Genomic DNA, 25,647 nt, shown 5'->3' on the forward strand with positions numbered 1-25,647 from the left:
ACGTAGATGAGAAAAGCTTAGGTCCAGGCTTCCTCGATGCCAGGATAGAAAGGGCATGAAGGGAAGTGAAATCAAATAAGGCCATGGGGGTAGGGAACATTCCTGTGGAACTACTGTAGAGTTTAGGGAAATGGGAGAAAGAGTTTTGAAGGACTAATTTGTAGTATTTGAGGGAGGGATTTGGCCAGAAGACTTTGTCATATCAGTATTAGTCCCTAAACCAAAAAAGGGAAATGCAGCAATTATGCAAGGAATATAGAAGAATATACAAGGAATATAGAAGAATATGCAAGAATATGCAAGGAATATAGAAGAATATGCAAGGAATATAGAAGAATATGCAAGGAATATAGAAGAATATGCAAGGAATATAGAAGAATATGCAAGGAATATAGAAGAATATGCAAGGAATATAGAAGAATATGCAAGGAATATAGAAGAATATGCAAGAATATGCAAGGAATATAGAAGGATAACCTTGATTTTGCCCACTGTTAAAGCAGTTCTTAGAATCATAAATAAGAGGATAAAGAGCAGGGCAAATAAATCCTTAAGGGATGATCAGTTTTTGTTCAGGAATGGGAGAGGTTATTGCAGTAATGAGGTCACTAATGGAAAGGAATATAGAATACATACAATTAGGATTTATTTTTCTATTTTGTGGATTTTGAAAAGGTATTTGATAATTCAGTGTGATGGCTATGGGATGGGAATAAATGTATTATAAATGAAAAAAAGCTTATGAGGTTTTCCAGAAAGAGGGAGGCTAAGTTAATCCTTAAAATAGGAGGGCAAAAACTGGAGCAGGTGGAAGAGTTTACTTATCTCGGAAGTGTTTTGGACCAAAATGGTCAAAGTAGTAGTGATATTAGGAGAAGAATTGCAGTAGGCAAATAAACTTTCACAAGGAGGAGGGAGCTGATGACAGGGACGTTGAGTAAGGATGCTGGGGAAAGGCTCATTAAAATTTTGAAATAGAGCGTAGTTATGTACAGCACAGAAATATGGTCATTAAAGCAGGATGATGGGTGTAGATTGGAGACTTTTGAAATGAAAGAGTAGAGAAGGTTGGAAAATATGAAGTGGGCAGAAAAGAAAATAGTTCTAGAGAAAACAGAGAAGTGCTAGGCATGTTTGAGGAGGTAAGATGATTGTTGGTAGAAGTCAAAAGGAGGTAGGAAAGATGGATACAGGACATGTTGGTAGGCGATGGGTTGTTGAAGACTGTGAAAGAGATAGAGAGTATTGGGGAAACAGGGAAGAGGAAGGGATAGGATGGGTGTATTGGATGGAATGAAGGGAGGAAAGAAGAATGTGGAATTGAAGAGGTATTTATTGTTGTGCCCAATCCAGGTTGTGTTTTTTTAGAATGGGTAAGCAAATGTATTTTTGTGAAATTTTTTGGGCTGTCTCGATCCAAAACTTACCCTAACTGTTAGAATTCAAATAATACTATTAATTATCATTTTCATCTTGGGTATGGAATTGATGCTAATTAAGTGTATAGGCCTTTGAAAATTGGTGATTTAACACCCCAAAATAAGGTATGGGTATCCTAGATAATTTTAAGTCCACAAGGTGCTTTCAGCAGAAATAATAAAAAAATAAGGTCTTTTAATGAGTGAGATCCCAAAGTTATGATGTGCATTTGCTGTTCATATGCTGTATAGTATCTTCCAACGTATAGTGACACTAGCTATTGCAGTAAGGGGTGTATAAAAATACTTTTCTCTTTTATTAGGTGAATACTTTTCAAGTAATTGTCATTAGTGATGGGGAGTCTTCATATGTTGCCATACTTTATCCTGAGGATGGTATCCAGTGGGTTCAAGGGACAGGCAAGTCATCAAGCCTCCCAGATGCAAGGGGCCAAGCTGGCTTTGTGTCAGGCGATGGACGTTCGCACATACTACGTGGATCGGGTACCCATCAGATCCGGAATATAGACAAGTATGTAACTGAATTCCTTTGAAAGGATAACTCTTCCCAGAAAGTTACTCTAACCATAAAGAGAGCAAGCCTACTTTATAATACAATGTACAATACTGCTTATAATACAATACATATAACCTTTACAATACTACGTCTACTGGTAATATATCAAAGGTAAATTAGGGATGGTCTATAATAACTATTATTGAGCACAGTAAGCAATAGAAATTTACAGGTAGAAAGAAAAGCTGTCCCAGCAAATTTAGTGATTATCATGGAGTACAAACAAATAAATAGTCACTCAGAGGGAGAAGTAGATTGCATCAAAAAATTAGAAGAAATAATTGACATTGCATCTGGAAGGAAACCGTTGGTAGTGATAGAATTGGGTTGGTTAATTGGAACACATTGGTGGGTGAAGGGAGAGTTTGATAATAACAAAGACTTCCTTAAAACACCATAAAAGACATTGGTATACGTACATGGTGGAGTGAGAAACAGGTAGGTAATAGTCATATTACATCATGGATGGGTATGGATTTTGAAACCAAATCATGTACTCACAGTTTTCTGGAACTAGATGCAGATGCAGGCCCTAATATAGTTTTTTTGAAATACAACTCAATATTCATAGAAATAAAGTGGAATGGGAAAGTTGGATATTTGAACATTAATGAGAGTTTAAAGGAAGGATTATCAAGAAAAACTTGTGAAAAGCAGTATTTTGGAATATTGAAATATGTAAACTGAAAGGATAGGTTAATAAATAAAAACATAAATATGAATGTTTGCACAAGTAAAAGTAACCGAGGGAGAATTTTTATATACAGTTATAGGTTGTGGAGTACGACATGATTGGATTATCCATTATCAACAGTAATTCCTAACACAAATTCTCAGAGCATGATGAGAAGGATGGGATGGGCGTTTAGCTGAGAACTGGGTGATTGATTGGGTGATAAAATCAGTTAGGCTTACAGGTGACCAATGAATAGTTTTTCAACAGCCGCTGGTTTGCACTTATAGAGTAGCACCTTGCAGGGCCAATGCAAGAGGAATAGAATGAAGATTAATGACAAGTTAACCAAAGTCATGAAATTTTCAAGAAGTGGGAGGGCTAAATAAAACATTAAATTAAGAGGGACTGATGCAGCAGAACAGGGAAGACTTAATGTATTTGTGTGGTATTTTTGAGGAGAATGGATGAAATTTTGTGAAAACTAGGAGAAGAATTGTGCTGTCGAAAGTAGTAATTCCAAGGGGAATAAAATTATTGACAGTGATACTAAGTACAGATGTAAGGGAAATACAAGTAAAAATAAACATAGTTGCTGGAAACTATCCAATAACCACTATTAAAAGGTAAATTACCTTCATTAATGATGATTAATTCTTATTTTCATCTAAACTTAAATGTTAATAGTGGAAATGATGACTTTATTGCAAATTTAACATGGCATAATTTTTTTAATATATGTAAATTTATATTGTTTTATGCTATAAAACTTTCAGTGTTGTTAAATTGTTTTACTAACTAAATATTTAGTCAACTGATTTGTGTTGGGAGATAATTAAAATTGATAGGATAGTTCCAATAATGAATAGAGTCATACATACTATTCTTTCTATGCCAACCTGATTAAAAAAAAATAAGTGGAACTATTAGGTAACTGTATTGCCTTAAACCAATCAAACATCTAGTACTTCATGAAGGATCCATGCTGCTTCCAGGAATTACCGTTGCATAGGTGTGTTGAAGGACAACTGTTTTGGCCTCAAGTGCCTTCAACCTGAAGACACTACCAGAACTGGGGGCGAAACAGTTGTCCAACAACACACCTACGCAATGGTAATCCCCAGAAACAGCATGGAGCCTTCATCAGATCGACGTCACGGAAGCCGAAGGATTAATCTAGTACTTCAGTCTCATATTTAGTATTCGGTCTAAATTAATACTGCTTGTGAGTATAAATAGGCTTTCCTATCACCTTTAGCAACCATCTTAAGGCACATGATATTTATCATAAATGTTAAGTTTGTCTATCATATACGATCTGCAATGAATTATTGTGACAATTTTCACCTGCAGGTGGTCAAATACAGGTATACCCGGAAAGTGGGTCTTTCATGTGGGGGACACTGGGCCATCTGGAAATATAGCAGAACCAGACATAGGAAATACAGGTATGATGAATGAATTTATATTGCAGCTATTGCTAGAGTTTCGGCTGTTATTAGATAAATAAAGCTGTTCAGCTTCTCTTTGATGCCTTTGTTTCCTGGGACTGAATACATTCTCCTAATGAGAGGTGGAAAACTATCCTGAGTTGCAGGTGATAGGTGCCAGTTGAGAATCTGGAAGTCTAAAGGTCAGAGGGGTGTGGTTTGGGGGAGGACTGAAGAAAGTAATCAAAAGGAAAAAAACATGTAAATAGTGTTTCATATTTTATTCAGTACTAACATTGAGTAATAAAATCTCATGAAATGTTAACATATTTGCAGTATTTTTTAGACAAGATCAGGATTCGACTAGAAAATTATGCCCGTAAAATTTTTAAAACATCCAAACTTAAAATTTTCAAAATGCTACTTGACCAGCAATTATAAAAAACTTATATTAAATAGAATTCAATAGCAATTGACAATGATGGCCATTCACTATGAGCAGAAAATTATTTTTGAAAGTAAAAAAGTATTTTCATGAACTTAGAGTAAAAAAATTCATCTAGGGCTATAAAATAATTTTTAGCTTTCATTCATTCTTATCAACACTAGAAAAATGATAATAAATTGCCAATATTCAATATAAACCCAAGGAATTAAGGCATAAGCTTAGGAACAAGTCAAGTGAATTGCAATGTTTTCATAACATGATATTTGTGCACAGAAAAATTTAAACACTGGCATTGGAGTGATATAGTGGGTTATATATGGCTCAAACTCCTAACTCACCTGCAATGTTCCACAAAACTTAAAATACAAAAAACTCAGCAACATAATCCAAACGGGCTCCCAAAAATGTACATGTGGCACTTACTGCCATTGATGAACTTCCTTATAAGGGTGTTAGAGTCAAAACTACCAACCTCTTCTTTGTAAATATGTGTAAAGTATATACAGCCTAGTCGCTTGTACTTCATAGGAGACCCCATCCACTTCTTCAAATCTCTTCAGGACTGCAAAATATGTTTCAGCTGTAGCCATAGTGATGTTGATGACTGACGGAATGCTTAGCATCTTATGAAGCAATAGAAAAATTTTCTTAGATACATCAGGAAGACTGCAACATCTTTAAGGCTGTAGGGTGGGGCTATGTTGAAGAGTTACTAGAAGATGTGAGACTTGCTGGAAAGATATTCAGGGTTAAATCCATATTTTTTAAGGGTGCTTCAAGTCTCAAAACTGTTCTTAGATTCTTAAGTGTGAACCAAAAACAGTCATATCCATGGCTGTCCCATCACCAACTCCTCCATGCATGAATTTCGATTGAATTCCCCATGCTAAAACTACCAGAACTTCATCAAAGATGATTTTCATTTTTTTCTTTTGTGAGACATCGTATTGGGGGCTGTGGTGTGATCAATACCATTAAGTTAATGTGCTTGGATATACTGTTTGCCTTAAGGTAGGCAAACAGTATATCCAAGACCATAGTTTTCTTGCTTCTCTTTTATTTCTGATCACAAGAAATTAAAATAAGTGCTCTATATTGTGTAATGAAGAGTTCTTCTAACGAGCTCTCTGCAGGTCTCCAAGAATCATAGAGAGTTTTTGCCTTGAAATTTCAAAGAATAAGGCTAATTTCTTGAAGGGCCCATCCACTGGCCTGGCCAAAAGACTTCCCAATATTAGCTTCATTTGTTTAGAGATTTGGGACTTAAGAGACTGTTAAATCTGCATTAGGGTATGCAATGTCATTAGTGCCTGAAGGAGTGCAGGATGTGATGCTAAGAATACTCAGCCAACATTCGAATTGCTCATACATTTGCATTTTCAATGGTGTGGGAAGAGTAAGGTAGCATGAAGAATACCACAAAAATCCTAAAGTGATATTTTATTATTTGAATGACATTTGACAGCTTCTCATGTGGTATTTTTCCAATCTCAACCTCCTAAACTCTCACATATGGTCTTAATTCCTGCATCATTATGGGTTTTTATTCGGCCTCTACCTACTTCTGCCTCAACTTGCACTGTTGTCTGATTTTTCTGATAATGTTAATGCAATGAGACTTCTGAGTATTACCACCAAAAGAAGGTAAGGGAAAATACTATGTCTTTAATTTAATCACTAGTCTTATTGGAATGGTTATTATAGCTTATTTCATTTTCTCTTTGCGACAACTTTACTATCATTACTCGGTCATGAATAAATTTCATGAAGTTTGTGATTTTTGCTGTATTTACTTAGAAGTTTTAAAAATATTTTATAGACATCATCCACTTCATTCACAGTTGGTTATCTAGGATATACATGTAACTATTTTTTCAAAGTGGTCATTTTGATTATGAAGATTAAATTGTTACTATAATACTTTGTCAATGGTCTCTGAAAGGAGGATAGTATCTGATACTGAATGTATAAAATACTGTTTTTATGCAAAAATGAGGAATATTTTATTACAAGCACATTTAGGATCATCATACTGACAGAGAGATAGCCATAATTGATAAATTAAGCAGGGCCTCAGGGAAATTCTCTTGAGCATCTATTTAATAATTTTTTGAACTAGAAGATTTAATTGAGGGAGGGGTCCTTCCTATCAAATTTATCACTACGTTGCCTCTGACTCTACCAGTATTGATCAGTATGTACTTTAGAAACACGACAACAATGGATGGCATATCATTTATTTGTCAATAAAAATTTCTATACAAATCACATACATATTTACATATAACTTCAAAAGATACATGACTTCTGGATTCATTATGATTTTTTCTGTTTGCAATTGGGTAATTTCCACTTTCTGTAATTACCTTGTACTAATCCTTTTGTGTCTACATTAACCTTTTACTTCCTATGGAGAGATATCCCTATTAGATATATGTGTATGTGCCTACATATGAATACAAATTTACCTTTTTTTCATCAGTATCTCCGCCATCGGAGGCTGCTGTGAAGACTTGCGCCACTGGAGGGACGGTTTGTCACAATAAGGCATCATGTGTAGACTTTGAGTCCGGTTTCTGCTGTGAGTGCACCAATGGATACTACGGGAATGGAATCAACTGCTTGAAAGAAGGTATGAGCATATGGCTCTCATAATTTATTCTAGTGAAAGGCTTTATGGTTTCAATGATATCTAGTTTGATCATAATTTTCATGGCAATAGGTATTTTTTCTCTGATGGTACCATACTTATGTGTCTAAAAAAGCATCCTCGACCTTATTGCAACAATAAGATAGAGATAAAAATCGCATGCAAAGCTTTCTTTGGTGAAATTGTAACTTACTTGTAGAAACAAGTTTTAGTGAAGTGTGTGACTCAGTATATCATCATATAAGCATTTGTTCAATTAAACCCACAAAGAATGCATAAATTTATCCTTGAATGCCTCAGTAAAATAAAGAGAAACTTACTTATTCTTTGATGTCATCTTTCCTGCTGTAAAATAAAGAATGTTTGGATTTATGTGATCATTAATGCCCTCTTTTACTGACAACATAACTTTTGTGGCATAGCTAATTGGGATAGCTGTTTGTTTCTAGTTTCTGGTTGTCTTCTACATTATTTTAATTCTAGCCCATTACTGCCTAGAATGTGTTGTAGTTTTCTGATTTTGCAACTGATGGAAATCAATAGTAATTTTAAATCATAAAAATCCATCTCCTTTTTTATGGTAGCTTTTCAATCCTATTTATGTTAAATGGAGCATTAATTGCTATAAAAAACTTGGTAGAAGAATTTTATTTGCTTAGGCAGTTTTGCCTTAGTGTAATATGTTGATTAGAAGGTTCATATTACTGAGGAAATGAAAGTTTCTTCCATTTTATCATTTTATATTATTCAATCTTTATTGGGAAAGTATATGCTGTAGCTGATTGGGTTTTTGCACTCAGTATACAATGTCTTCTTACTTTTCTAGATATTCCCCTCCGGGTAAATGGAAAAGTCAGCGGGACAATTAATAGTATTAGCGTGTCAGACATGGACCTGCAAGCATATGTTGTCACATCAGATGGTCGGACTTACACAGCCATCTCACGCATGCCTGAATCTGTTGGCTTTGAAATCCAGGTCTTGAATGTCATAGGTGGTGTTATTGGCTGGATGTTTGCAAAACCACTTAAAGGAGCAGTGAATGGTTTTCAGCTTACTGGAGGCACATTCAATTACACTGCCACAATCGAGTTCCCAAATACAGGCCAACACATTTCCGTTCACAATTATTATTATGGCTTTGATGTGTTTGATCAACTTCGCATGGAGATACACATATTTGGTGACTTACCAGCAATCCCAAGAAGTACAAAAATAGAAATTACCGACTATGAAGAAACTTTTACGAAAACATCTCCAGGTATGTACAATGAAGTTAATGTAATTAATTGTTCAATAGATACAATGAATACTAAAAGAGAAATTTGAAATCATGAGATACATCTTACTCTTAGTGTACATACATTTATGCTGCATAAATATGTACAATACAGATTGGTTATGAAAGAAAACAATTTTTATTTATGACATAGGAAATGAAAGTTTCTTCCCCTTTATCGTTATATAATTTTAATTGGAAATTTAAACTGGCTTGTACCCTGGCTTCCTTTCATTGTATGCTTTCTTGTATCTGCCCAAATGTATCCATTCTTAATAATTTCAATATTTCATATAATACCTTTGAGTTATCCTGGATTAGTGGGATACATGGATAACAGAACATGGTACTTGGGTTCATTCTCGCGGTACTTGAGAGCATTCTCCCTAATTAATTCCTGTATAGGTACTGCTCAGAAAAATTTCCCCTCAGTTTTAGAGGAAACAGAAATTTTGTGTCCCTTTTTGATACTCCTCCACAAAAACTGTGAAAGTTCCCAACAGAGAGTGGGGAATGGGCGGAGATGAAAATGGGCTGGTGCTGGGAAATTACGGTAGAAAAGAATAAAATGATGATTTTGATGTGGGAGTAGGGGAAGATAAGTCTTATCCTATGGTGGTCTACAGCCCAGCATTGATTTTACTTGATTCCTGCCACCATGAAGGGCAGGAAATTGGGATCTAATTGGTAATTTCTTTTTTACTTCCTCTTTTTAATCAATTCATTTTGTTCCAAATTAATTGCATTCTAGGGATAGTGCAAGCCTACAGTTTGAGGAAATTTCAACTGGAGGGTGTGAAAATAGACAATCCATTCACAACTCATCATGTGATTACATACAATGAATGCCCTAACAGACCTCAGAATTTAACTACTCAGATTATCAAGGTTGCTCGAAACTTTATCACATATGATGCCAAAGAGAAGATTATACGATATGCCATGACAAATAAAGTCAGCCCTCCAGGTGGTAAGTACTAATTAGTAAGTGGAAGTACTCCCTGATTAATTAAACAGTTTTTCTATAAATGGAGGTGGATGTCCATTGCCTGTTTTGAAAAAAATCACTGTGGAAATATTAAGGTTTACAGTTGACTCCATTAGAGATATGTTTTTACTAAAATATGCATGACATATGATGTAATTGTTCATTGTTTAGGAGAACATTCAGTATTATAACATGTAAAATGGATCTTCGGCATTGTTTAACTTTCTTTTAGAATTATAAGTCTTATATTAATTATTTCAGCACTTATACCATATGTATTGAGAAAGCAGGTTGTAAGTAGTTGGACAAATACTCCTTAAAATATAAAAATACTTATGTTGTTGCATGTGCTACAATTCTTTGAAATATTCTGTTTAGATGTCAACCCTTGTCAAGATGGAAATGCAAAATGTGGTCCACATAGTTCTTGCATACATGAAGGAGATCATTTTCGGTGTATCTGTAATCCTGGGTAAGTGGGATATATATGTCGCAATGATACCCGCATCGATTTGTTTTCAAAGCATATAATAGAATTACTATCAACTTAAACTGTAAACTATAATATTTTGCTTACAATTATAACTATGCAAAAGGAGTGCTTTAATTTTATGTAAACTGTTTAAATTCTCTCTCACTATAAAATCCATTGAGAATAATTACCTGTTAAATGCAAGTTCACATTCAGAATTAAATAAAAGAATGTGCTCATTTGTGACTCTTGTGAAATTTTATATTCATTAATGTTATAATCGAGCTTGACATTATTTTAAGGAAAAGATGCATCACATAGTGTATTACTAGTAGATCATGCAAATTTTTATGGTTTTTATGAAAGCTTCATATTTAAGGTTGTGATTTTTCTTTTCCTTTCCATAAGCTTGCATTAGTGTTAAGTCTCATTCCTTAGTTCATACATTCTCTGCATAAACATCCATTTTTACATGATATTGATTGCTTGCTGAATATTTTTGTACATGATATGTGACATACTAATACTTGATCTAACAGATAGATATCTCCTAATTCTATTGTTCATAGCTATAAGGGAAATATGGGTGTTTTCATTAGTTAAAATGGTTATTGCCTTTCAGTTATAAACCATTATACACAGGAAGTGAAAGCAATGAAAACTACATGTGTGTTGACGAAAATGAATGCACCACAGGAACTCATAAATGTGACATAAATGCTGTTTGTTATAATGAAGATGGTGGTTATCATTGTCAGTGCAGTTCAGGCTATGAAGGGGATGGAAAAACTTGTGAAAGTAATTGTTTTACTGGTTTAGTTGGAAGTATTTCGTCAACTTGATTTGCTTACTTGAAGATTATATTTAATTTAATTTTCAGAGCTGAAGACATGTTCTGACATTCAGTGTGATCCAAATGCAGACTGTGTGATGCTGAGACTTGGGCAACCAGCTTGCAGGTGTATTCCAGGCTTTAAAGGGAATGGATATCAATGTGTGCAAGTTACGCAGAATGGTAATGTACATTTCAGTGGAACTTAATGAATGTTATTTGGTATGGTTAACATAGAAGATTCACTCAGGATCACTTGTGGAAACAAAACTTAATATTTCGGGTTATCAATATTTTCTTTTTCTCATGACTAAGCCTTTAATTGAATAGTGTGACTATTACTTAAGCATGCAATGAGGGCTATATTTTTGGAATTTTTAAGGAAATCAAAAGTGGAAGTATGATGGTCATCCAAGATGAAACTTGTGATTTTGGTCTTGAGATTAATACAATTTCCATCTGGAATTTGGTTGATCAACATGTAATTAGAGGGTTTCTCCTTTTCCCAATTCCCTGAAGCAATGGAATACCCAAGTCTGTGCCTCCTGATATACTATAATATAATCCCTCAATCAATCCAAGATGGTGACTTGGCATGTCAAACGGAGCCTGCATAGTCCAAGAATAATTTAAAAACTAGTGGGTTTGTACTACCAGGATACATGCCATGTCAAATTCTTCATTAAACTTACATGATACATGGATAAGTATTTTCCAAGTCAAGAAGGCCAACTTTCAAGGCAATGAAAGGGATGAGGGTAGTAAATCTTGATACAGACTGATGACTGATAGTAGATAGTGGCAAGTGGTTTCACATCGGTTATAAATTGGAAGGTAATGTCAAAATTGTCTGAAGACTTGAAATCATGATCTGGGTATACTGTGATCCACAATCAAAGAAAAAATTAAATAAAACAAAAAGTAAGTTACTTAAAAATAAGCAGTGTCCATTGTCCACTGGAACATATATCTAATGACAAGTTGTAACACACCCAGGAAACAAATCCTGTTCATTAAAAATTTAAACGACTTCAATGAATTGTGTAGTCAGCTGCAGACTCTACTTTTAGTGTTTATTTCTACACCAGGGCATGCATTCATTGCATGGCCCCCTTGACTATCTTACAATTGAGTCAGTCAACCCGATGTTTTCTTCCAGAGAGTGAGGCATCCATGCATGGGTTTCTTTGTACTTTTCCATATGGATTGAATATTTACCAAGAATGATTTCAGTTTTGTAACACCATTATCAAAGGTTCCATGATTTTTACTATTTGTAAATGTTTACTCCAAATTGTAATCAGAGGAAATAGAAGGGGGGATGAGGAGGGGAAAATGGGGGAAATAAATCATAGGAGAACTGGAGGGGGACAAAGGTTTGGGGAAGGGGGGTTGAAGGAGGGATGTGAAATGAATATACTGTAACTGTGAGATTCATTGCAAAGCCAGAGGGTGTGAAATACACCTGTATGGCATGTAAGATTATCTACCTTGGGGCCTCCATCCACTCCATGAGAGCTCCTATTTAGCATAGCTATCAATTAACCAGAGTCATTCCCATCTCCATGAGAGCCTCCATCTTAGAGAAACCAGGTGTGAGTTACTCTATTTATGTTTCTAGCAACCAAGTTGTGTTTCAATAAAGGAGTTTAATCCAACAAAGTTTTAACAGACTCAAGAGTTTTCAAATTATTTCCTCAATGCTTTATCCTGGTGCAGGACAGTTTCACTGGCATCAGTATCTTGATGTCTGACATTTACTTTGGACCTTCCTAAACCTTTTGGTCCAACCTTGGTACCTTTGGACCTACAATCAATTTTCTCTTATGCTCCCCTTTATTATGAGAACCTATGATTAATGACCAATGTTCTCATTCCAATCCCTAAGACTAATTGAATGCGTATGAAAAACCCTCTTACTATCAATGTCCTATCAAACTTCTTTTCAGATCAATGATAAAAATATAATCAAACAAAATCCCTATCATACAAAATTCCATCTTGAATTAGAATGTGCTTTGGATTGCATGCATCAATGTCTTGAGAAGTTGAGCTTTCTTTTTTAGAATAACAAGGTCATGGAAAAATTCAAAAGGAGGTATTAAGATTTCATTTTCATGATAAATTGCTGATTTTCTCGTTAATGTGTTCCTATTCTTCTTTTACAGTTCCTTGTGACATTGAAAACAATTGCTCTCCTTTAGCTGTTTGCTCTTTCAATGAAGTTGCAGAAGAGCATTTGTGTGTCTGTTTGCCTGGTTATGTTGGAGATGGCTATGTTTGCCATGATGCCTCATCATACAATGCAAGTAGAGGCCCACCCACCCCGTCTTGTGTCTCAGGGTCTTGTTGGTGTCCAGAGGATTATGATTATGATGGAAGAGGGAACTGCATTGAGAAACCAACTGATGAGGAAAGTCATGGAGACTGTAAGTTATGCTAACACAAATTTTATTACAAGTTTTCAGCATTTCTTCTGATGAATATATTTTTCTAGAATTTTATTGAAGTTTTATATTAAGTTAAAATGGCCACCAAGATGAGGAAATAAATGTGAAATTAGAATATGTATTGATATCCATTATTGAAATAGAAAGAAAGACTCGTACTTTTCCACAGATTTTATTATAAGGCACGACGCGTTTCACCGACTTGCGGCATCATCAGGTACCTGATGATGCCGCAAGTCGGTGAAACGCGTTGTGCCGTATAATAAAATCTGTGGAAAAGTACGAGTCTTTCTTTCTATTTCAATAATGGATATCAATTACTTCCACGAAGTGAAGCCTGAAACAATAGAATATATTAGAATATGTATACTTATGACCGATAAAATGCCATATCTAGGTCATTTTACAAAGTTTTATAAAGAACTCTGTCATCCCATATTCAATTATTTATCCTTGCACAGCTTGACCAAGCAATCAGTTATTCTCGTTTAATTTTATAAATAGCAGGAATGATGTGGGTTGTTGAGTAGAGGACATGGATCTATGTAAGAACAAATAAATAAATTATTAAATGCTTGATGCTATTAAATCTCATGCATGAATGAACTCCACTATCCTCTACCACTTCAGACTTGAAAATTCCGCATGTTTATATGGAGGTCTTTTAATCCCTCAAACTCCTATGTGCCTGCAGATATTGAAACTAAATATTTAAAAAGCATGTGTCTGTTGTACTTGTTTATTTTGTTTCATTTTTGAATATTAAAAAAAATGTTTTTGTGATTACTAATTGAAAATACTGGACATTCTCCCTGGTTTGATGCCCCATAAGCCCTAGCCTATGCCCACAGCCACATGGAAAAATTCACACACATTTCATTTATCATTCTACATTTTTTGAATTGCAAGATTTACACACCATTTAAGGCACTTTCCCTCCCCTTTGCATTTCACAAGGTGACAATTGAAGTCCCCCTAGGACACTTTCCCGTGACATTTTATATCCCTCTTCAATGAGGACATATTATTGACTTTTTCCTTCTTATTACGCGGTCTTTCATTGCACCTAATCTATTTTGTTATGTATTTATACTTTTATATACCCAAGGATTGAAAGAATTCTTACCTGATGAGCCTTTGTCAACATAACTTCATCGATTATCTCAATAGCATATATGATGATGAATACAAAACCACTTGGTGAATTTTTTAATGAAACATTATGAATTTTTATCTTATAAGCCATTATTATTACACCAATACAAATGAGTAAATCTAATTCAATTATGGCCATTTAAATGCATGTAACAGACAAAGACGTTTAAAAATATTTCTAGTTCTTCTCCTCTACATCTTTTAGATAATTAAAATTCTTATTGTTGGTTTTTACAATATTTGCAAGACTATGTTGAAATTTTCATGTGTGAGCACTTCTCTGTGAAAAATTGCCTTATACTGTGGTATCACTTTACATCCTATGATAAATAGTTATAGTTTAACAAGCATCATAAGCTAGGAACTTCATTCAGTTTTAACTTTTGCTCTTATATTGCATAGTTTTTTTTACCCTTGTGGCGTGTCTACACAAATTGGTTACATAGACTGGATAGCCGTCTGTTTAGGTGCTTCCTCTTGAGTATGTGCCATTTGATCCTGTTGAAAGCCCTTGTAGTGACACCTGTACATTCTTGTGCTTGATATAAATATTTTATAGCAGTCCAATTATTTGGCTGACTCTCAAAAAATGTACAACAGTGGTGTTTGTGAAGTGAAAACTTCTCTCCTGATTGTCAAAGAGTATGGAATGTAGATTAAAGAGAAAAATCATCACAGATTCTCTATTATTAGTCAGTGCTTTGGACCAGAATATGAGAAACTTTAATAAGTGGATGAAAACAAGTAATAATCCAGTTAAAATTATGAGAGTTTGTGTGAACATCAATTCATTTTAAAACCTGAAATTAAAGCCATTATATTGTGTATTTACATATATACATACATACATACATACATATACATATATATATATATATATATATATATATATATATATATATATACTACCTTGATCAAAAATTTCCCGGAATTTATTCAGAAAATTAAAAATACAAGTTTATTCATCTAAATCTATATTGTCCCCTTCAAAGTAATCCCCATCGACTGCAACACACTTATGCCAGCGCTTGATCCAATCCTCGAAACATTTTTTATATTCGGTTTTCGGTATGTCCATCAGTGCTTCCTGCGATTTTTCCATTACTTCCTCTCGGCTGCTAAAACGCGTTCCCCGTAATGGTTTTTTAACTCGATTGAACAGAAAGAAGTCACAGGGAGCCAAATCAGGTGAATTCGGTGGCTGTTGGATGGTATTTGTTGCATTTTTCGTCAAAAAATTACGAATAATGATAGCACTGTGCGACGGTGCGTTATCATGGTGCAAAATCCACGAGTTTTCTGCCCACATTTCTGGTCTCTTTCGGCGAATTGCTTCACGCAAACGTCTCATAACGCCCAAATAATACTCTTTGTTTACTGTCTGGCCTTCTGGCAAAAATTCATGATGCACTACACCGTTGTAATCCATGAAAACCGTCAGCATTGCCTTCTTTTTTGACTGAAAACGACGTGGTTTTTTTGGTCTCGGCTCATTTGGTGAACGCCATTCACTTGCCTGATGTCTGGATTGCGTGTCGTACTCATAAACCCACGTCTCGTCTCCAGTAATGATCCTTTTGATGAATGTGGGATCGGATTCAGCCTCGCAAATCATGTCTTTTGCGACGTCAACACGGTCTCTTTTTTGCATGAAATTGAGGTCTTTTGGAACCAACTTTGCTGCTACACGACGGAAACCCAAATCATTAACCACAATGTCTTGGGCGGATCCATAGGCAATGTTCAAGTCCTCCGCTATTTCTCTGATGGTTAATTTGCGGTTATTGACCAACATTTCTTTTACTTTATCAATTTTTTCACCGACTTTCGATGTCGATGGTCTGCCACTGCGTTCATCATCTTCGATTGACTCACGACCACTTCTGAACCGCTCGTGCCACTGGTAAACGACCGTTTTTTTTAGAGAATCGTTGCCGAAACACTTTTCCAACATTTCCTACGTCCGTGCGCCACTAAATCCGTTTTTTACGCAAAATTTAATACCAGTTCGTTGTTGCAAATTTAAATCCATTTCTGCAATTGTAAAAAATCGCCAACACACACAGAGATAGATGTACTCTTGGCTACGTAACTTTTGCAAATGTCAAGTTATGACACTAAGATTTAAAGGGAATATCAACAACAGATGTACCGATTTAACAAAAAAAACAGAACTCAAATCGGAACGATGGGAGCGCCACACGGTGGTTATTCCGGGAACTTTTTGATCAAGGTAGTATATATATATATATATATATATATATATATATATATATATATATATATATATATATATATATATATAACACGCAGTAATCAACCCGAAGGTTGGTTTGGTAGGTGATGGTAGAGTTCACCCAGTACTAAGCCTGACGGCAGGTAAAATTCACACATCAGGGTAGGGGGGCCAGTTCCTTTCCCTGTGCCGGTTATGATTTCCCAGGAAGACCTGGTAGCCGAAAAATCAAATAGCTTGGGTGGAGCTGCAGGTGCCCAGGGACTTGCCCGGAATCAAGCGAGTCATTTCACAAATAAAAATGCCACGAATTATGAATTCCATAAAAAAAGCAATGCACACTATTTTACTGCTGAAGTTGTGAAGAGTAACTGAAGTTTTGCTCTAACTGGGATTGTTTGTTGAACAATCTGCACTTAACTCGGTAACTTCTTGGTTAAGGCATCATGTTTAAATAATCCATGCAGTTCAACTTATTAAAGACATCGGGTGACCCCACATGATGGCATCCTTGTGTGTTGGAAGTTAAATTGTGAAATTAAAATTTTGTGTACTGTGAAAGTCTTGTTTTTTTGTATATTTGTTTTGTACATGTACTAAAACTGGGAAAGTTCACACATACAATTTCCATTTCCAGCTGAGAGTTACCCAGAGCCAGCATGTATAGACAGTACTTGCATCTGCCCCAAAGGATATGTTCTCGCCCACAATAAGAGCATGAGGTGTAAACCTAAAGTTGGTGCTGACCTTTCTTCACATGGGACTAAGGGTGCCACTGGGTTTAAAAGTACATTTGAATATTAAGATTCTCCTTTATCTGGTAACTCATCTCTTTACGTTAATATGATTAATGCATTGTGAGACTGACCTGGTTAGTCAGCTAGGTAACGTGTAACGTGCTCACCTGCAAACCCAAAGGCCATGGGTTCAGGTCTTACCTTGAGCATGGTCGTTGTGTCAGTCCTGGTGGTTCAGCCCCTGAGAGACCTGGCAAGTAACAAAGTTAATCAGGAACCCAAAGGGTGCATGGACCATTGGAGATGTTTAGAGAGCAAAAAAAAAAAAAAAAAAACAATTTCTGTGCTAGGTGAATCTTTTACTTTGCTTTTGATATTTCCTTTTAAGAATCTGAAATATTTTGGCAGTTATTTTAGTGCTCTGCTCCTCATAAATATGGTATAAAACAAGTGGTATACACATGACAAAATTTTTGGAATTTCAAAAGCAGGGAAATTTTGACCTACACTACTGGCCTTGAAACGCAGAAATTTTGCATTGTAAAAACACTTCCCTTGACCAGGGCTCAAACTCAGCTCTCCTTGATTTCCAGCCAAGCAAGTTAGCTAATTAAGCTACCAAGGCATCCTCTTACACGTGCAAAGTGAATTTCCATGTGTTTAAGAGGTAGTGTGTGTATGTCTGTAAGTGGAAGAAGTTGCCTTGGTCATTTCATTTATTTAAAGCACTCAACTGTAAATCAAGAGGATCTGGATTTGAGTTCCAGTCAAGAAGAATGATTTTAAATTGAAATTTCTGTATTTTGATAGTCATTAGTGGATGACTTCTTAAAGTAGCTGTCATGGCATCTCCCAAAGTTCTTTGAACTCCTAGCCTTAATTCGGATGAAATACAGCACTGATTTTTTTTTTGCTCAGGAGAGAGATTCATTTAACCTCCAATTAAACAGCATGTAGAGAAAGTTAGTGGTTAAGTTAAATTGCACTCAATCAAATGTTGCTCTTTGATAGATGAGTCATTTTGAAATGAATGTGCATCATTTTTACTAAATTTGCACTTATGTATATAATGCAAATGCAAATTTTGCGATTTACTTTTAAAGGTCAGGGAATATTTGTCTGGAAACACTTGAGTTGATGACTGTCATTTTGTAGCTTCTGTTTTATGTACTTCATGTGTGTAACTATGGTCATGACCAGGGATTCTCGAAAAAATAGTAAATGAAGTAGTCCAATTGGTAGTTAATTGTGAAAGTTCAAAGATTCTGAAGTTTTATCAAGCTTCTGGCATTTAATGATTACTGAATGGGCTGAATTGTGTGGCCCATAAGCAGGAAACTGATTATTCAATTGCTCTTTTGTTATGGGCTTTTTTGAGTTAGAACTTGGGACTGTTTTAACTTAAGCAGCTCTCAATTCCTATTTACTGCATATGATTGAGGGCAACCCTCCCATGATATGTAGTTGTGGATAATTTACGAAACAGAATGTACAAGTGGATGAAACTATGAAAATATGACTGCCTTTTCCACATCATTTTTTTGGGGTCACCATCTCTGCTAAAAAATTGCTTGTTTGCAATTTACAAGATGGATTTTACATAAAGCAGTTATGTATATTCATATATGTGCATCTCACTGGTACATAGGACAGATGAAACTGTGCGAGTATGATTGGCTTTTGCATATCGGTTTTCAGTGACTGATTTCCCAATTCCTTATAATTTATGTGAAGTCCATGGCATTTTTATGTGCATGAAACCAACATGATGTGTCTTAATCCCAAACAGGATTAATCAAATGATTGGCTTTTGCTAATAATCATTTTCCATGGGTCACCTTTGATTCCAAATGATTATCTAGTTTTGCAGAAAAAGATTTTTTGGGAGATCCGAGTTAATCCACATCCTAATTAATAGAGATTATAATGTATGATGGACCACCCAGTATAATACCTAATACTATTTTCAAGATTTCATCTTGAAAAATTTCATGGGATCCTGGACACTCGAAGGTGGATTTTATGACCTTAAATGAAGTTTTAGCCCATAGAAACAAATAGCCATAGTAGGTATAAACGTCAGTTCTGAAGCTGACTGCTATTGTGCTCATTTTACAGATTTTTCTAGAATTCCTGTCCACATGAATATAAAACACGATTCATTCAGTCAAGTAAAGCATATAGGATACTATGGCAGGTTGCAGAAATTCATACAAAGTGGAAATAGATATTTTATTTTTCCATTAGTCTTTAAATTACTATTGTACAAAACATGTTGCTACAACATGTATTGTTATTAAAATTGAATCTGAATGTTGAAACTCATACTATATTAGCAATAAAAAGAAGAGTGGAAAAATCCAGTGTGTAAATCCATGTAGTCAATAAAAATTCAGATAAAATCAGAACTCCCTCTAATTCGGGTGGGCACAATGCTAGGTGATCTCTCACATATTCAGTGATTGCATGATGTCAGTATACTAGATGATTGCATGATATAAGTAAATTACATGTTTGCATGTTGTTAACACATTTCACAGCCCTTGACATATGATAATACTCTTTTGGATAAATAACCTCCATAACTAAGTTCTATTGAAAAAATCTGCATGTTCAAAGACAAATTTCTAAATTGACAACAAAAGCACCCTTAAAATGCAACAATTTCAGAGTGTAAAAATCATTCGCCTTGACTGGGATTCGAACCCAGATCCCTCAATATCCGGTCGAGTGCTTTAGCCACTTAAGCTACCGAGGCGTCCTCTTAAACTCTGAAATTTTGGGGCTTTTAAAGGAACAAGATGTTGTGACGAAATACCATACATACAATGTCACAGGCATTCGTAGTCGTGCGCGAGGCGCCACAGTCCACGAGGTTAAAGCCAACTTTAAACACTAATGGTGTTTTCACTTTGACAAATTCCAAAGAAACCGACTGGATATTGAGGGATCTGGGTTCGAATCCCAGTCAAGGCGAATGATTTTTACACTCTGAAATTGTTGCATTGAAATGCACATTAGCGGATGACTCCGTTAAAAGTTACTGTTGCGGCATCTCCCGCAGTTTCTTTGGAATTTGTCAAAGTGAAAACACCATTAGTGTTTAAAGTTGGCTTTAACCTCGTGGACTGTGGCGCCTCGCGCACGACTACGAATGCCTGTGACATTGTATGTACGGTATTTCGTCACAACATCTTGTTCTTTTAAAAGCCCCAAAATTTCAGAGTTTAAGAGGATGCCTCGGTAGCTTAAGTGGCTAAAGCACTCGACCGGATATTGAGGGATCTGGGTTCGAATCCCAGTCAAGGCGAATGATTTTTACACTCTGAAATTGTTGCATTGAAATGCACATTAGCGGATGACTCCGTTAAAAGTTACTGTTGCGGCTTCTCCCGCAGTTTCTTTGGAATTTGTAAAAGCACCCTTTTTGAATGTACTCGTAATAATTACATGGGATTATGGCAATCAGGGTATTGCTAGCACAAAGGTAAACCTAAATAGAATTTTGAGTTAGGTGTCTATACTCTATAATTGCAACATTTATATTTATTGAAAGTTGTTTTATATATAATTACTTTAGCCAAGTTTTGGGTACTATGAATATGACTCTGAAATTAAAGTTTTAAGACAGACTCTGAATATTCTACAATGCTCCTAAGCATTCATTTTTGAAAATGGAGCTTAACTGGGCCGCAGTTTGTTGTATTTTTCTAAGTGTCTCAAGGGATGTATTTATTGTACTTCACGCATCATGATTTTGTAACTCATCATACCAACTGGGGAAATAAATAAGTTAAAACCGTACAAGTCTTGGCACAATAATAATTGGTTGTGGAAGAAAAAACTGTTGGATTGAGAATGTGGTCATAGGCAGAGTCTATACACTGAAATGACATTGGTATTTAATAGATCAGTGTTTTTTAAAACATATCGCTATTCCATTAGGAATCCTGTGTTAAAAGATAGCTGAGAGAAAACTTAATGCTGACCCTTTGGCTAGTATTACTTAGGTTATACATGGCAAAGTGCTTGCTTTATTTATTTAAGTTGATAAAAGATGAATGCGCCTACATTAGATGAGTGTTTTAATCTTTTAATTGTGAATTTTCTTCCTCTTAATTAGTATCGTGCAATGTTGTGAACAACTGCCATCCACATGCTCAGTGCATTTACGTAACCCCCATGGGCCATTATCAGTGTCAGTGCAATGCTGGTTATGAAGGAGATGGATATGAATGTGAAGAGACTGGTGAGTGAGCGATTAACCAACTTAATTTATGGGCCCTCACATAAATTATTCAACCCTATGACTATAGCATTTCAAATTATTTTCTTCATTTTTGGGTAAGTATCACGCGAGAAGCATTTATTGGTCCAAATACGGGTACAAATAACAAATATGGATCAGATCTTGAATGATTTTCATTCCCTGGCTCATTGTTGTCATAGTAACTGGAGTGGAAATAATATTAAAATGATGATTAAAAAAACCATAAACACAGTAATCAACCCGAAGGTCGGTTTAGTAGGTGATGGTCGAGTTCATCCAGTACTAAGCCCTATATGGCATGTGAAATTCACACATCAGGGTAGGGGGGCCAGCTCCTTTCCCTGTGCCGGTTATGGTTTCCCAAGGAGACCTGGTACCCGAAAAATCACTTTAGCTTGGGTGGAGCTGCAGGTGCCCAGAGTGCCTTGTCTGGGAATCGAACCTGGGACCCTCCGGTCAGCAGTCCAACGCTGTACCCACTGGAATACTGCGACCCACAAATGATGATTATTCTTAAGAAAAAAGTCATACTGATCCATACTAGGAAATTATTATAAACAGTCACTGAATTTTGTCTGAGCTTTGTTATAGCTTTGTATAACTGAAGAAGTGCAAACTTTACGACTTTCCCACTCAAACATCCATGGTGATTCTTATTACACTAAATGATGTTTATGGCTAGGTTGGCCCAAAAAACTCAAGTTATTAGAGTTCTGAAGTCTCATTGTTTGTTCATCACTTAAAAAGTATAATTGGTATAAAATTGAGAAAAATTGGGCAATATTTTACTTTTCTACTTTCTTATCACCAAACTGAATGTGTATTCCCTCATGCTGTCTTTTACCGTACCAAATGTGAAGAGTATAATCGAGTAGTATGAAATCATATGGTGTCATTCCGTTTGTATGATTTATTTGTAGAAGTAATGGAAATTTATTCTGGATTCTATGAATATTCATTTGTCTCTCTTCTTTTAAAAATATGGCTTGTTGATTGCAGTCTTTAATGAAGTGAATTGCTATATTTTAACCGAGGCTACTCACTCTGCTTGTCCATGTTGAGCCGGCAGTGATACTAATTTATATGCATTTGAATAATGTTTGACAAAAGTATTCCAGTCACAGAAATGGAGAAAATGTTGTAGAAATAGAAAAAATAACTGTATTCTGTCTCTTCAAATTGAATAGTGTATTTTACAGGCTGTTTTCTTTCAATTTATGATAATGCATGTGAATCTCATTCCAGCTTATGCAATGAAATCTTGATATAATGAGAGTTTACAATCCCTAAAAAATTATGGGCTATATCGAATACATGTTATCAGATATATTTATGATAAATTAATTACTGAACTGGCAATCTTAGCATTGCTTTTTAGTCAACTCCTATGACTTTCAGGATACTTTAACTGTTACTATGAGTATTTTTTTCATAGGTATATCAACCAGGAAACTATTGATATGATCAATCTTACATTTTGATGACTCTTCATGATTTTTATAGAGATTTCACTGTCATATAGTTTTAATATTTATTGAAAATTGTAGTGGTCAATCTTGGACAATGCACTCACTATATTGTTACCATGAGCATGGCACCTCATCACCATTTTGGTCATCTCTGCACTCCCTGATAATAAAAACGTGAATGAGATGTGTTGTCACAAAGTAAAAAGTATTGTTTGCAAGACATAGTTCCTCAGCTATTGCTACCAGCTCCAAAGGATTTGTTTTTTTTCTAGCTTTTTGCTAGTTGGTTGCCATTCTTATATATTTATTTGATCCTGAGATAATCTAATCAGACAACCCACATGGGGGCTGTAATTTGGTAAATTTGGGTTTGTAGGTTGAAATGGGACTATGATATTGTACATTCATATCATTCATATGTACTCCAAATTATACCAATCTGTCATTTTATCTACCTTAGCTTATTTCCAGAGGCTAGTAATTGTAACCCTGCTCTCTTTCAACTATAACCTAAATCCACAATTAAAAATTGGCATTCATTACCTAATTCTGCCATTATGAATGTTGTTTCGATTGTAAAAATCTAGAGACAGCATCTTTGAATTTGAAAATGGCTGTGAAAAGTGCCTACAGTGGAGTTATGCCTGAGGTTGGTTACATGCATACATAAGTACTGAAGCCCCAGAGCTTTTGATTTATACTTCCTCAGCACTCACATTAGCTGACAACCATGCTGATTAAAACCAGTCTTCAGATATAGTCAAGAGTGTATGTAATGCTAATAAGTTTTTAAAAACTCAATATTTGGTTCATTTTAAGGTAAACTACATATATGTTTTTGGGTCATAGGACCTTGTCATGGAATACAATATTGATATATTCCATCAAATCTGTGGCAAAATAGTAAACAATACCCTGTGACTCTGGCAGTATACATTATAAAAATATAAATTATATTATTTTTAACTAAGTGATGATAGAATAACAAGATTGTTTGCTATAAATTGTGATTTTTTTGTAATTCTATTGTTAGTGCATTCCAAAGTAGGTATTAACTGACTAAAACCGTGTTAAAAATCTGTTAGTTCAACCAATGCATGTTATTTCACCATGCATAATACTCACCCAAACTGTTTGAACTATTCAAGAAGATCTAAATATTCGAATGTGCTTTAATCAGTAACTCATTCTCTTCAATTCTTAAGAATGAAAATTTGCTTTTAATCTCATTCTTCATGGTTTCATCTTCAATGTGATCAATAATGACTGCCAAGCCATTGGTTTAGTGGATAACTAAAGCTCTCATCCACAGATCAAACTAACTTTATCAGCTCCTTATTCACCTTCACTACCACCTCAAGCTTGTCAATTCTTTGGTTTATGATGAAAAAATAATGATATCAGATAAAATATGTCACACTTTTATCTCTATGTTTGCCTATTTTAGGTCTCCATTCACTGTCCGTACTTTTCAGTCTGAATCATATGTATGTTTCTAATAAATTTTCTAAAAGATCAGTGTCACTCTATATTCTTTAATATTTTCATTAACTTTGTTCACTCTATCACATACCATCTCAAAATTCATTGAGCAAAAAAAGACATCCTGACTGTGCCCTATATTACTATCCATTGATGTTCTAGCTATTGCTTTGGCATCATATGTTTCCCTCTTCTCCCTCAACCCAAACTGTTCTTTTTGTAGGTATCCATCCCAATCCACATAAATTTCCTTTGTATTTTTATTAAGCCTAATATTTTTACCGAAAAAATTCCATATGTCCTTTGTGTCATCTATGATTATCTGGTTCCATTGATAATGTAAATCTTGTTCACTTAGATCATATAGTCTATCCTTTTCTATCAATTATTTTACCTCCCATTTCTTCCTTTCTGTATGATATATTTGCCTTATTTTCCCCAACTCTGTTTTTATCTTGTTACATTTCCCTCTATCTTTGTTTTTCCCATGTAATTTCTCCTGTAAGTAATACTTGGGGCAGTCAAATGAAAACCGAACACCCCCCATAATACGCAGTCTGCACTAAAGGTGGCAATGCTGTTGTTTCCTATTAATACTGTCATTGCTGTGATGGGAGAACTGCATAGTGACAACTCACAGGCATACACAGTTGTTGGGTTTTGTCCTTGTTTGTGTGCAGTTGTTGAAGCGGGTGTTCAGTTTTCATTTGGCTACACCTCACATTCTCAATTGTATTTAAACATATAATGTCTATAGTTTTCTCCGTTTTAACATCTCCCAACTTTACTCCTGAAGTTTTTATCCTAACAGAATCACAAGGATATTATCAAGTATTTTTATTATTTTTTCTTTTGAATTCCAAGTTACTTATAATTAAAGGTAGTAATATATAAAGTAAATTATGAGCTGACTCTCATTTGTCCCCACAAAGCTATGCTCCTTTATGATCCTATTCAAAATTATATTTTCCTAGATAATTAATGTACCCATCTTTTATCTTTTTGTGTCTTCTGAAATTTCCTGTATGGCATATTTCCTACCAAACTCTGGAATATTCCGAATCATTTTGTCTAGTTGATC

At 35.1% G+C, this 25,647-nt stretch overlaps 1 protein-coding gene across 4 annotated transcripts in view; it reads left to right on the top strand.

The window, feature by feature from the left end:
• LOC139700081 (nidogen-like) overlaps positions 1-25,647 on the top strand; it is a 97,097-nt gene that overhangs the window by 53,957 nt on the left and 17,493 nt on the right. For 3 of the 4 annotated variants that reach the window (XM_071598577.1, XM_071598578.1, XM_071598580.1), the window contains exons 4-14: positions 1,742-1,950; positions 4,022-4,116; positions 7,029-7,178; positions 8,023-8,457; positions 9,227-9,445; positions 9,842-9,935; positions 10,558-10,733; positions 10,816-10,950; positions 12,936-13,196; positions 17,246-17,395; positions 21,469-21,594. In XM_071598577.1, coding sequence (XP_071454678.1) covers positions 1,742-1,950; positions 4,022-4,116; positions 7,029-7,178; positions 8,023-8,457; positions 9,227-9,445; positions 9,842-9,935; positions 10,558-10,733; positions 10,816-10,950; positions 12,936-13,196; positions 17,246-17,395; positions 21,469-21,594 — 2,050 coding nt within the window. The remainder of the gene's footprint in view (positions 1-1,741; positions 1,951-4,021; positions 4,117-7,028; positions 7,179-8,022; positions 8,458-9,226; positions 9,446-9,841; positions 9,936-10,557; positions 10,734-10,815; positions 10,951-12,935; positions 13,197-17,245; positions 17,396-21,468; positions 21,595-25,647) is intronic. The other variant, XM_071598579.1, reaches the window with a different exon arrangement.

Source organism: Hetaerina americana, unplaced genomic scaffold, assembly GCF_022747635.1.
Source record: "Hetaerina americana unplaced genomic scaffold, ioHetAmer1.1.p SCAF_10, whole genome shotgun sequence".
NCBI classification, from domain to species: Eukaryota; Metazoa; Arthropoda; class Insecta; order Odonata; family Calopterygidae; genus Hetaerina; species Hetaerina americana.